This window comes from Excalfactoria chinensis, chromosome 1 (assembly GCF_039878825.1).
Source record: "Excalfactoria chinensis isolate bCotChi1 chromosome 1, bCotChi1.hap2, whole genome shotgun sequence".
NCBI classification, from domain to species: domain Eukaryota; kingdom Metazoa; phylum Chordata; class Aves; order Galliformes; family Phasianidae; genus Excalfactoria; species Excalfactoria chinensis.
This window is the reverse complement of record NC_092825.1, coordinates 93,436,577-93,450,262: the sequence shown is the minus strand read 5'-3', so window position 1 is coordinate 93,450,262 and position 13,686 is coordinate 93,436,577. Positions and strand designations below refer to the sequence as shown.

The window sequence follows — 13,686 nt, the reverse complement described above, 5'->3', positions numbered from 1 at the left end:
CTCAGTGGACTGCCATTTTAACTTCAGCTCGTAGTGGTGACATCATATCTTCTTACCAGTAATGATGCAATCTATGAAACTATCATCTTCAACCTCATATTGGTTCAGTAGGTCCTGACAAACGTCCTTATGGTGTTCTTTCTGTTTCTCTGTGAGAAACAATGGGACCCAATGCATGTAAAATTAATAGTATTCAAATGTTGCCACCATTGTTTTCAATGCATTGAATCCAGTATTCAGCTTTGTACACAGTTCCCTGGTCGTAATATGCTTATGTGCATGATTGAGCTGATTATGCTGTGCCAGCTGTGCATGGCCATCCAGAACATGGCTTGTCTTTCACATTGCTATCACCACTGCTGAAATGTACCACCTCCAGTCTGTTGCGTGACAATACAGTGTACTGAAATATTGTCAGGAAGGTTGAGTCTCTATCACCATACCACCATCTGCCTCTGGCATCATAGGCCAGCATAATAAAATTGGAGGCATTACTTTTGGAGCAGTCCTGTGCATATATAATTGAATACTGTGTGAGTGTGATCCTATATCTTACTATGGAACTACTGTGTGGGTGGTTGTTGTTTTTTACTGTTAGATGAAACCTATTCTGCAGAAAGTTTAGAATATATTTCATTTATAGTCATCCATGAGACACTTGGTCCCAAGTGGAACAGATCTCTTACATTCAATAATAACTGACTTGCTTTCAGTCAGGCACAGCTTGGCCTTTGTGCAACCAGTTATTGTTTAAATAACATAAAAATGACTGAAGACAAATTACTGAATACATACAGTGAATACATACAGTTACTCCACCAAAACCAAGAAATATGCCTTTGTATGGTGAAATGGTTGTGCTGTCAGTTACCTCCAACACCAAGACGGTCTGTAATGTGTGGAAGTGCATTATCTACATGCAATAATCACAAGGCAAAACCACGATTGTCCTGAAGTCACTGTATATTAATCACTGTATATTAGTCAGATTGCATTCTTGGGGAGCTGACACTGTTCAGAGCAAAATCAGTTGTTTGTTAAGGGGAGCTGGTGAAATAAAAGTCTGGTTGTTAGTAATTATGAAGTAAGCGATATACAAAGATTGTGAAGATGTGTCCTCTGTCCACTCTGCTGTATCTATCAGTATATTTTATTAAATATCTGTATCCCGAAAATAGCTCTTGATGCATTTTTTCTTTTTTTTTGAGCATGTTTGCTTTTGGTATCCTCGGTATTTGTTGAGAAACAACTTACAAGGCAGTCCTAAATGTTGAATATTCAGTTCTTTCACAAGTGGCATTTAGAAATTGATATTCCTATTACTAGAGCTGGCAAGAGTGCATGTTTTTGAATGAAAGTGGATTGTGATCAAGAAATGAACTCAAAGGTACCTTTTGCATAGCACTTAATGAAATAAAAAGAACTGCTCCTCCAATAGTATTTATGATAAGAAGTATATGTGTTTGGGTCTCTGTGGAGGAATTGACTGAAGTTTACATGAAACACTCAGTTACAGGTGTAAATCAAAAATGACATGGCTATCTGTAAGCTGTGGGGTAGCCAACAGTGCTTAGGTGGAGAAGGCACATGAGGCCCAAGGAGCAGAATGATGCTGAGCTTGGATGTCTGAATCCCTTGCTTCACACCTGTTAGGAGCAATGTATAAACAGCCACCCCTTTCATGTACAACTCAGAGACCACAGTTGACATCTGCACTCGTTAGTATTTACATTTTAGCAGGCCTTAAAACAAAAGCCAGAGTAATCCTGAATAGTAAATAGCCTGCCAGCACAGTTCAGTTATTTTTCTCCATTCAGTTGTTGGTTTGCTAACGGATGTATTTTTTTCCCTGAGGAATCAGCATTTCTTGTCTGCTGTGGCGTTAGTTCTATGTTTGCACCAATTTTATATGATTTAGGTCTTTGCAGTTTGTGTGCTTTAATAAAATGATCTCTCTTTTCATCCCTTCAAGTTACTGTGTCAACTGTTAGAAGATCAATAATCTGCAGAACTTACCAAAACCTGACTGTTTAAGCAGCTACAATCATCTGAAGGATTGTCTGGCCTGATTTGGCTTTCTTCCTTTCAACTCAAACCTTAAAATTTCTGCTAATGACAGAAAGTATGGTTAGGCATTATACAGCTTAACATAGCAACCGGCAAAAAAGAGCATCGCCAGCAGGTTGAGGGAGGTGATCCTGTCCCTCAACTCTGTGCTGCTGGAAACTTACCTGGAGTACTGTGTCCAGATGCTGGGTTGCTGGTATGACGGAGACGGAGACCTGTTGGAACATGTTCAGAGGAGGGCCACAAAAATGATCCAAGGGATGGAACTACAAGGACAGGCTGAGAGAGCTGGGGCTGTTCAGCCTGGGGAAGAGAAGGCTCCCAAGCAACCTGATAGCAGCCTTTCAGTATCTAAAGGTAGACTGTGGTAAAGAAGGGGACATACTCTTTATCAGGGTCTGTTGTGACAGGAGATGGAGAAATGATTTCAAACTGAAAGAGGGGAGATTTAGGTTGGTATAAGAAAGGAACATTTTACAAATAATGGTGGTAAGACGGTGGAACAGGTTCTCCAGAGGGGTGGTGGATGCTTCATTCCTGGAGATATCCAAGGTCAGACTGGACAGGGCTCTGAGAAACTTGATGTAGCTGTAGGGGTCCCTGTTCATTGCAGGGATTTGGACTAGATGGCCTTTAAAGATCCCTTCTAACTCAAACGATTTTATGAAGCTATGAAAAGGCCCTCCTGCCCTATCATTACCCAAAGAGGGTATTTTAAAGGGTGAATTGTGATTCTGCATGCAGCAGGACTGTGGCAGCATGGTGAGGAGCATCCTGGTCCTGGCTACCAGGGCTCTACTTCTTGCAGTATCTTGGAGTCCCTGGAAAAGTCAGGCAGCAACCTTTCAACCTGCAACATGATCCACATCGTGCCCTCTCCTGCTTCTGCTTTTTAAAAGCATTAGGCTATCCTTTCCATGTTTAAAATCTCTTAGTGTAAGTAGGCCCCATCAACAAGTGAACAGTATGCCAAGCTGTTGGGAAGGAGCTGGTGTTTGCTTTCTCAAAGTGATATCCCGTGATCATGGGGAAAGTGTTTGGTTTCCATGAATTTATTATTAGAAAAAAGAAAGAGGAAAAAAAGGCATATTGATTCATAAATTCTCTAGTGAGAATGCAACTGTGCAAGTATTCACCTGTTGCTGAACTTTGCTCTATAATTTAATTATTTTTGCTCTTTTCTCTCTCTCTTTTTTTAAATAAAAGGGAAAGGAAAACTTCAAAATGCCTTTGTGGACTAAATAAAATCTGTGAAGAGGTCTCAGCTGCTCCATTCATCCCAGTAGATTTCTGATATAAAGCAGGGATTTAGCAAAACACTTAATACTCGCTTCTCTTAAAGTACATGCTTAAGTGCCTTTGAAGTACCTTCACATTTGTGCTGCTGTATGCATTTGGTGCAGTGGGTTGTTGAATCGTGCCTCCTTCACTGCTTGTAACCTTAGCAAAAAGTCAACAGAAGTGCTTGTACCACCACTCTGAATGAATCCTTCCTGTCTTCAGAAGACCAAGGAATGGAGTTCAGAACAAAATAAATAATTGTGTGACAGCCATTTTTTCCTTTATGCTCTTGTGTTTAGTCTACTGAAAAATTCTGCTGCAATATCCATTCTTAGTGCATTGAGGAATCTTTGCGTAGAACTTGATTTCATTGTGCTCTGCAGCATCTCACTACAGACAGCTTGTGAGGCTGCAGAATCATTTGAAATCCTGTTTTAGGTGCTTGTTCAGTGCTGTTATTGAAGCTGTTAAGCAACTTACAGCCTTTAATATATTTCTTCTCAGTCACATTTTTGAAGTTTGCATCTGTTATTACTCCATCTGTGAAAATAGGGTACAGAAAAGTAAAACCAGAAGTCATTCTGCCTGACAGGCCAGAGAAACCTTCAAAATGCCTTGAAAGCCTGAATCAAATCTGTGAAGAGGCCTCAGCTGCTGCATTCATCTCAAGAGATTTCTGATACAAAGCAGGGATTTAGCAATATACTGTACCTAAGCTATGTATGTATATACATATATGTCAGCAAAAAGTTATTGGCTCAGATGTTGTTGTTTTAACCTAGAAGGGTTTGTTCTCTGATTTAATTATCTTTTGTGGCAGTAATTCTTCATGTTAACCAAAGGATCTTAGAGTTTATTGTTATCTTGCCACTGAAATCTTTGCAACTGCCAAGCGTATCTGTAGTTTGCAAACAAAGAAGAACTCTTGATAGCTGCAAAAGTAGAATTAATATTCTGGACATCCATGATTTCTACAGTTCAGTGTATGTTTTAATATTCTCTTATCTTCCTCACTCTGCCTACAGATTCTCCCTGAGCACTGTTTAAAAGGATGTAGGACTGATTTCCCATGGTATGCTCCACTTTCGGAGTGTCTCCCCAGGTTACAGCATTTGTGTTGTGAGTCCTGCTGCTGCTTTAGTTCTGTCTTGGTAAACATGACTTAATGAGCTGTGATCGGTGTGTGGTTGTGTTGGTTCTGAAAATAGCTTCTGCAAAACAAGCGTTTTGTTTATTTGTAGAATACGAGAACCTGTGAAGAAAGAGTCGAAGCAACAAAATATGTCTCACGCACAGTAGTTGCCTGGTCAAGAAAGCATATCAAATTTAATTTATCAATCCTTTCACTATAGTTAAACACAATTCTGGAGATTCAGACACATTAGACACATAAAATCCCCCTTTTTTCTTTCTATCTTGTTTGTTTGTTTGTTTGTTTGTTTGCATTCTACTTTTATTTCCTCATTTCAGATAATTTCTGGAATCATATTTAATGCACATTTCCAGGGAAATTCTTTGGTTTAGTCTATATGTTTTGAAAAGGTTACTGAATGATTGTGTCTAGCTAAACATTAATTCCCAGAGCTGATTCTGATTCCACATGACCATGCTTGAGATCAGAGAGTGTTGGAGATAAGCACGCCAAGTCCAAAACTTGCTGGAAATGCATAGTTGTGAGACTGTTTTCAAACCATTTAGTTTAGTTCCAGGCTTCTTATACAAGTAAGGTATAGGTTTAGAGATTCTTTTTTGGAAATGTGATTTCTGTTCTTGACAAATGACTTCATATTTGTATGTTGCACATAAGGTCTGGCAGGGATTTTTAATGCTGTAATAATCATTGTGTTACTAGATCACAACATCCTCTTTGAAAGAGATGGTGATGTCCTTTTCCTCATGTTACGTGCCTTTCTTATTTCATTCTCTTCAGTGAAAGCTCCCTTGCATCAATCAGACTTCTGTAGAATCATGAATGTTTCCTTGCCCTTGAGGAATTTCAAACATGCTTGCAAACAAACAAACCAAAAATACCATGAAAGTAGGAAGTCGCTGTTTAGAGTACCTGAATGTAAACTGTACTGGCTACAAGTGTCATCTCTTGCAACAGTCTTTTTGAGTACCAGAGGAACTGACATAAATGCATTGCCTTTTTAAAAGTTCATTTTATTTTTTTTAATTACTTGTAGCTATGAATAGTAATATCTTGCCGAATACCAGCTTATAACACAGGACACATTGGCTTGGGGCTTTAGCTTAAAGATGACCTTACAATGTGTGATAGTGAAAAAAATGCAATTTTATGTTCTTAAGCACAAAGCAGGGTATCAAGTGCTAATTACTCCTGTTTAAGAACAGTGTGCTGTGAGCTTAATTGTCTTTTGAAATGTGAAAATGTACATGCAGATAAACTGTTTATTTTTGGAAGCTGGAGAACTTCATTTTCTGGATAAAAGTGTATTTCCAAATATTTGAGAAAATAAGCTTATCTGTATAGACATTGCACTTGCTGGATGCTTGACGTATGCATAAGAAGCATCACATATGAACTATATTTTTTTTCGAGGACTTGCTGTCTGTTATATTTAAACCATTTGGGATTGAACCTTTGCAAAAGTCGATGCAGTGACACACGGGATTTTGGAGGAACAGTGAGATCATAGGTAATTTGTGAGAGAAATACTGACTCCCAAGTATGAGCTGACAACTTTCAATTCATTGTTTAGTTACACGGGTATACTCATTTACAGTACACTGTGTTGCTGGTGTTTTAGTTCTCTGCGTTTTTTTGTCTGTTTACTTGCTTGTTTTGAATAGTTTGTGGAACTTTCCTAAATGACTTGAAGTCTAGTAAGAATGTCTTCTTATGGGAATGTATATAAGGTGTTAGCATTGGGGTTGTGTAGCTGTTGTTCTGATTCTAAACTTATTTCATATCTGATATTTTTCTAACTTGTAGTTGCCTGTAGCTTTTGAATTTAAAAGAAAAAAAGAAAAAAAAAAAGTCTCTGAGAAATCAATCATAAAGCATTCGTTCACTTTCAGGATGCACGGCTTTCACCTTTGTATATCCTTCTGAAAACTTGTGTTTACAGATTTAAGTATGCTTTTAGTCTGTGAAAGAAAATTGCAGAGCTAGGTATGTTGAAAGGCACTTAGCTCTGTGTTCATATTGAGTATTTATGCCTATGTAGTACTGCAAGAGAAAAGATGTAGGCGTGTGTGGTATAATGATCTCAGTACTGAACTGTGTGAACTGTTCATGCTGTCATTGACCATTGTAAAACTAAGAGATACATCTAGCGTAAAAGCTGTTGTGTTTTTTAAAACTACACGTTACAGCATACTGCCTTATCCAAGTAAGTACTGAGTAGAGTTGATCAACAAGAATGACTTCAAAAACATAAAGGCTTCAAAGAAGGGCCTGCTTTTTCACCAGTTTACATTGAATACGTGGAAAGATTGTACAAGTAAATATCTTTCAGTGAAGATCTAGCAGGAATGTGTTAATAATTGCCTTTTTTTCCACTCCTATTCCCTGACTCTTCTAATTATGGTAGTTGGAAGAACATAAATATGCTCGTATGTGTTGCTGCTTATTCAGGTATTTGACAAATTCAACATGAACCTGAACGTTGACTTTTAGATGCATTTTTTTTTTTCTCCATTAATTTTCTGTCATAGTGATGCTGTTCATGCCTTGTGTGTTCACATGCTAACATAAAAATATGATGGAACTGTGAGGTAGAATCCAGAGTAAATTTTTCTGAGCAATATTTAGATTTTTCTTTAATGGTTACTAGTTCTTAGTTGGAGTTTTAGAGCAGAGAGACTCAATGATCACTTCTAGTAGCTACTCTTAGGATAGTTCACTTTAGCATAGATTTTACATAATGCTTTCTGTCTCAGAATGATTTTCACAAAGTTCTTGAGATTAGGTGCTATAGACTCACTGCATTACTCAATCATTAATTTCTTCTAGAGTGTGATTAACGCTTGTACATCTTGGATCTCTCTAGAACTGTATGTGGGGGGAAAAAAATCTCTTATGCAGTTTATTTAAATCTTACCTAAATTATTTTTCTTGACCGCTGTTTTTTGTTGTTTTGTTTTGTTTTTTTTCCACTTAGGTATTCTATGTTCTTGATGGAGATGGAAAAAGATGAAAACCAAACTAGCTTCCTGGAGAAAACTGAAGAAAGCAAATACGTAATGGAATTTTACTGCCTTAGAAGTGTGTTTTGAGTGCTCTTCCTCGACATCCATCGTAAATATTCTGTATTTCAACACAGGGACATGATTGGAAATCTGGTTTATCAATCAAGATACACTGGAAGAAACCTGCCTGGAATGTGACTGTGTTGCTTCTGAAAGTTTGTGAGAACACGCTATAGACATCTATCTATTATTTATTAACTCTGCATCTCAATTCAGCTGCAGCAAACTGGTCTTTGAAGTGAATAGAAACAGAGCCCTTTTGGATACTTTTATTGAACATGACTCATGGAGAAGAGCTTGGCTCTGAGATGCACCAGGATTCTGCTGTTCTAACTTACCTAGAGGGATTACTAATGCATCAAGCAGCAGGAGGCTCAGGTACTACAGTTGACAAAAAGTCTGCTGGGCATAGTGGAGAGGATCAAAACTTTAATATTTCTGGAAATATATTTCCCAGCTGTCAAAGTAATGGTCCAGTTCTTAACACAAGTACATATCAGGGATCTGGCATGTTGCACCTCAAAAAAGCAAGGCTGTTGCAGTCTTCTGAAGATTGGAATGCAGCAAAGAGAAGGCGGTTGTCTGATTCCATTGTGGATTTAGATGGAAAAAAGGAAGCTTTGTTAGCTGGCATGGTTGAAAATGTGCCTAAAGGCAAACAGGATAGCACATTACTTGCCTCTTTGCTTCAGTCATTCAGCTCTAGGCTTCAGAGTGTTGCTCTGTCACAGCAGATTAGACAGAGCCTTAAGGAGCAAGGCTATTCCCTTAGCCATGATTCTTTACAGGTGGAGAAAGATTTACGGTGCTATGGTGTTGCATCCAGTCACCTGAAGACTCTATTGAAGAAGAGCAAAGCAAAGGATCAGAAGTTGGACAACAGCCTGCCTGATATAACAAAGAACCTGCCCAAAGAGAGGTTTATAGAATCTCCTCATGCAGTGCAGAGCGGACCTAAAGTAATAAATGAACCGCTGTCATGTGCTGCAAGATTACAAGCTGTGGCAAGCATGGTAGAGAAACGATCTAGTCCTGCTGCTTCACCGAAGCCCAGCGTAGCATGCAGCCAACTAGCTTTACTCCTTTCAAGTGAAGCTCACTTGCAGCAGTACTCCAGGGAACATGCTTTAAAAGCACAAAATGCAAATCAAATAGCAAGTGAGAGACTTGCAGCTATGGCCAGATTACAAGAAAGTGCTCAAAAAGATATTGGCCAGTTCAGTTTAGCAAAAGGAATGACAAGCCATCTCAACGGTCAAGCAGGATCATCAACCAAAATGGTATCTAGCAAAAGCAATATGGCACCGTTTCAGAGTTCGGTGGGAATCACACATTCACCACCCAAAAATGTTGGATTCAAAAGTACCTTGGAAAGGAATAATGTGAAAACCTCTCCCAGCAACAGTTTGCTCTTACACCTCCTGAAAAGCCAGAATACCACCAAACAATTAAAAGGCCACGAACAGAGTGAGAGAGCCAGCATTTTTGAAGAGAGTAGCACACCAACAACTATTGATGAGTATTCAGACAACAATCCTAGTTTTACAGATGACAGCAGTGATGACGAAAGCTCCCATTCTAACTGTCTTCCTATAGACTTATCTTTTAAACAGAGGACAGACAAACCAGATACAGGTCCACCAGCGTCACTGGATAACCTGACTCAGTCCTTGCTTCATAGCTGGGATCCAAAAGTTTCCTGTCCAGAGAGCAAGGAAGACAAAGACACTCCAAAAGCGTCTAAGCTGAACCCCCATCAAAAAGTAACACTACTTCAGCTGTTACTCGGGCATAAGAGTGAAGAAAAGGTAGACAAAAGTAATGAGCCTCAGGGACCACACAGTGCTGCTGATGTGGCAAAATTCACTGTACAAACTGGTAAAAGGACTCCTGTTACTGACAGTCCCAATTCAAATCGAATGACTCCACTGAACACTCCGCCTTTGCTTGCTTCTGCAAAAGCAGACTCTCCTATAAATCTCTCTCACCCATCATTAGCCATCAAGCGTAGCTCACCACCATATGCCTGCAGCATCCAGCCAGACAGGCTGGTGAATCCTGCATCTAAACATTTGATAGACCTTTCAAAAAGCAAAGAAATTCAAGGAGCTAAGCTGAGCAGAAATGACAGTCCACAAAACTCTTCGGCTTTCAGCGCCAGCAAGCTGTTGCAGAATCTTGCTCAGTGTGGTATGCAGACTTCCATGTCAAGTGAAGAACAAAGATCCGGCAAACATCTGCTTGTGGGGAACGCAGATAAACCTGTAGGCTTGATTGATAGATTGAACAGCCCTCTGCTTACAAATAAATTAAGTACACATGAAGAAAATAACAAAATATTAAGTTGTCAGTCTGTACCCACTGAACAAGGACTTCCAGGTTCGGAAATAGAAAATCTCCTTGAAAGGCGAACTGTCCTTCAGCTGCTTCTGGGAACTCCCAATAAAGGTAAAAATGAACAGAAAGAAAGGGTGCTTTTAAGAGATGAAAGTTCTCAGGAACAGACAGACAAGGCTTTGAATGAGCAAATATTGACGGTGAAAATAAAAACTGAACCGTCTGAAGAATCAAATGTCCCTTATAATTCAAATGCACAACAAATAAGAGAGTGCAAGGGTAACAAATTTCAAGGATTTGTTCATTCGCTACAGAGAAACACAGCTGCTTCTCCAGCATCTGAGGAGATGAAGTCTGAGCCTCTTTCACCTCAAGATTTTTCTTTTTCCAAAAATGGCCTCCTAAGTAGATTGCTGAGACAGAATCAGGATAGTTACCCTGCAGATGAGCTGGACAGAACTCACCAAAACAATGAGCCGGCACACCTGGAAACAAAGAGTCTTTGCACAGTACCGAAGAAAAGGAAGCTTCATGCTGAGCCTTTGGAAAGTCCGTTAAAAAAGATGAAAACTAATGTGTCTCATGCTGCAAACAATCACGTTTCTCCTACAGAGGCACTGTATGGGCCTTTGCTAAACCAGCAAGAACTGAAATTTGGCAGAAGTGATTCAGAATTTAAATATGCTGTAAGTCATGGTTCAAATAATGAAAGCGATAATAGGAGTTGGTCTAGAGATAGTAAAGGCTTTAACGTGTTGAAACAGCTGCTTCTCTCAGAAAACTGTGAGAGAGACCTGTCGCAACATAGGAATAACTTACTAACTGAGGGCAAGAAAAAAGGAAACAAAAGCAATGCAACAATTAATAAACCCGAATTCAGCATTTCTTCAGTAAATGCATTAATGGGAAGTCCTGTGCAACAGAGCAATTGTGTAGATCACAGAACATTTCAGTATCCAGTAAAAAGTCCTGCCAGTTCCCCCTTCCCTGAACATTTGGGGAGACTCGAACCTGACCAGTTTAGCATGTGCCCCATGCCCAGTGAGAAAGGTCCCATTAGATGGGTGATCACAGGTATGGACAAGAACGATTATGAAAAAGACTCTCCGAGACTGACCAAAACCAATCCAATCTTGTACTACATGTTACAGAAAGGCGGCAACTCTGTTAGTAGCCAAGAAGCACACGACAAAGAAATTTGGAATGAACCATCGTTTACTGATAGTTCAACTCGCGTCACAATCAAAGAGGAGTTAACATCTGACGGAGAGCTTAAAACTCCTTTTAGTAACTTAAGAAGCCCTTACAACAGCCATGTGGGAAATAAGACATCTCATCAACATGGTGTGAATGGAGAAGTGCATGGACTTCTGGAAAAAGTGCTAACAATCAAAAAAGAGCCAGAATAAACTACAGCCTCACCAAGGAGTTTACAATCTGTGCTTTTCAGTCTTTGTTTAAAAAAAAAAAAAAGAAAAAGAAAAAAAAAAAAAAACATTTAAAAAAAGAGTATGAACTTGACTACTGTATAAATTGAGCATGATTTTAGAAAAGCATGGTCTAACTGAAACATGTTTTCATTTGATAAACCTTTTATTTTTATGGTGATGTTATTTAAAATACATGTAGATAAAATTTGCTTTACTGTAGACTGTCACAACGAAATTAGAAAGGTTGTAATTTGTACGAGACATTTCTGTATGCATCAAATTAAGTTATGAGTACTCTTTGATCAGAGTCTTATTTGGATTTGCAAGTCTTTGGTATAACATAAAGTGTAAGCGTACAGCCTAGGTGGTGGTAATGCTGCGTTTCCTCCCTCTCCTGTAAAATAACCCTTATTTTTTTTTGGAAGCCTGAGCATAGAGACGGTGTACTTTTCTTGGAATGTTTAATATGCTTTGTGAAATTTTATGAATAACTTTAAAGAAATGGAGCAGTCCGTCCAAGGCATTAACTCATCACGCTGGAAAAACCCGTGTCAGTGTTAATAATTGATATGCACTGAAATGTAATTTTTAGTGCTTCCAAAATTTTTATTGTTATTTTTAAATCTTGCTTGTGGTCCTGACAGAATAGTGGTGTAAAACCTGTTTTTCTTCCTTGCCCTGCTTTTGACGAAGGCCTTCCTCAGAATCCTTTGCCATAGTTATGAGTTCCTAGCTACAGTTAAGGGTTTTTTCTAGGTTTTTATATAAAAAGCAGATTTTCATATATCGCGCAAGTATCACATCAGTCTTCTGTCAGTACATTCCTCTCACTTCCCTCCTTGAGAAGGGAAAGTCAGAATGCCTCTTGGAGTACTGCATTTCATCAAGCATAGCACATAGATCTGGTGAGGAAAATGGTAGAAAGTTTGTGAACCAGATAGACTTTGTTGCTTCCTGCACAAGAGAATGCCAGCTGTGCTCAAGCAGCACATCAGACTTCCACTCAAGTACAGGATAGAATTTTTCATTAAAAACATGTTGGCCTCTTCCTACGGCTAGGGGAGAGAATCCATATTCTGCCAATATTTATTACTCTCTGAACAGCTGATGCATGGTTCAGTGCACTGCCTGTTCTCTGCAGAAAATCTGGTTTCAGAATAATTTCTCAGGTTGCACTGAGGATAAAATTGTGGTTTTGTCATGTTTTGTAATGGATAGTGGGATATGTCTCAGAAATCCTCCTCTGCCCTTTTCCTCAATCCCCACCTGTGCTGTGATTTGTAACATCTGGCAATATCAGTCTGTGATGGGAGTAACTGAAAATTGTGGTCAGAGCTGAGACACCTTAGAAGAATTGCTGACTGGGCGAGCGCCAAGCAGCACTGTTAATGCTGTCAGTGTTAACTCCATTTGGAGCCCTTACTACTCATGGGGAGAGGAAGAGGACGAAATCTGATTCCTCTAAATTATGCACATTAATAGTTTGACTGGACTTTTTACTTCCCTGAAAAAATGTTCTCTGTTGTTTTTAATATCATTTCTAATTCCCTGTGTTATCAGAAAACAGCTTAGCAGTCAGTTTGCACAGATAATGAAAGCCACACTTGTGTTTTAATATTGACCATTTTCTCCACGGAGAGCTGATGACATGATGAAACTGCTATTTCTTCTTTTCAGCTCATGTTTGCAGATGGGGCATTTTGCTCTTTTCCTTTCTGCCTTTGTTGCAGAGACCTTTTCCCAAGCCTTCTGGCTCACTTAGGCAGAGAGAGCAAGCTGTTGTCCCCTTCTCATCCTCTGCCCACCACCTGGGGTCCCTTCTTTCTATTGCAGTCCCTACTGAAAGGGACTTCTCTCTGCCGACTGGAAAATGCACCACAATTCTGTTGAACCCTCCTGTGGATACCTTCTTTTAGGGAACACAAATGTTTGGCAGTATCCAATGTAAAGCATTACCCCTGGTTTATATGAGAAGTAACAGAGCAACTTAAAGATATATTTTTATGTTATTTGGGTGAAGCATAATATATTAATGGGCTGTAGAAAGAGGATTTATATTTTAAAACCTTCACGCAAATCTAATATCATTTTAAATGTCATTGTCTGAGGTATAATATAGAAATAAATTTTGTCTTTAATATTTGCATTTATAAGTGGCCCAGTGACTATTCAAATGTCTCCTAGAGTAATCGTTAATGAGATAAAGTATATTTTGCATTGACAGTGGAAATGAATTTTTTGTATGAGTCAACCCAACAGAAATATTTAAAAAGATGGTATTTGTTCCATCCGTTAAATGTCTCTTAAAGTCTTAATTGATTATTTTTCTTGAAACAACGTGTAAATACCTAGGAAA

General features: G+C 38.9%; 1 protein-coding gene across 5 annotated transcripts in view; it reads left to right on the top strand.

The window, feature by feature from the left end:
- The window catches only part of NRIP1 (nuclear receptor interacting protein 1), a 65,863-nt gene extending 52,395 nt beyond the window's left edge, over positions 1-13,468 (top strand). For 3 of the 5 annotated variants that reach the window (XM_072341032.1, XM_072341021.1, XM_072341012.1), the window contains one exon: positions 7,476-13,468. In XM_072341032.1, the coding sequence (XP_072197133.1) occupies positions 7,842-11,309 (3,468 nt within the window). In that variant the 5' untranslated portion in view covers positions 7,476-7,841 and the 3' untranslated portion in view covers positions 11,310-13,468. Of the gene's footprint in view, positions 1-6,440; positions 6,485-7,475 lie in introns of those variants that run through there. The other 2 variants (XM_072341006.1, XM_072341034.1) reach the window with 2 other exon arrangements.
- Positions 13,469-13,686: the final 218 nt, after the last annotated feature.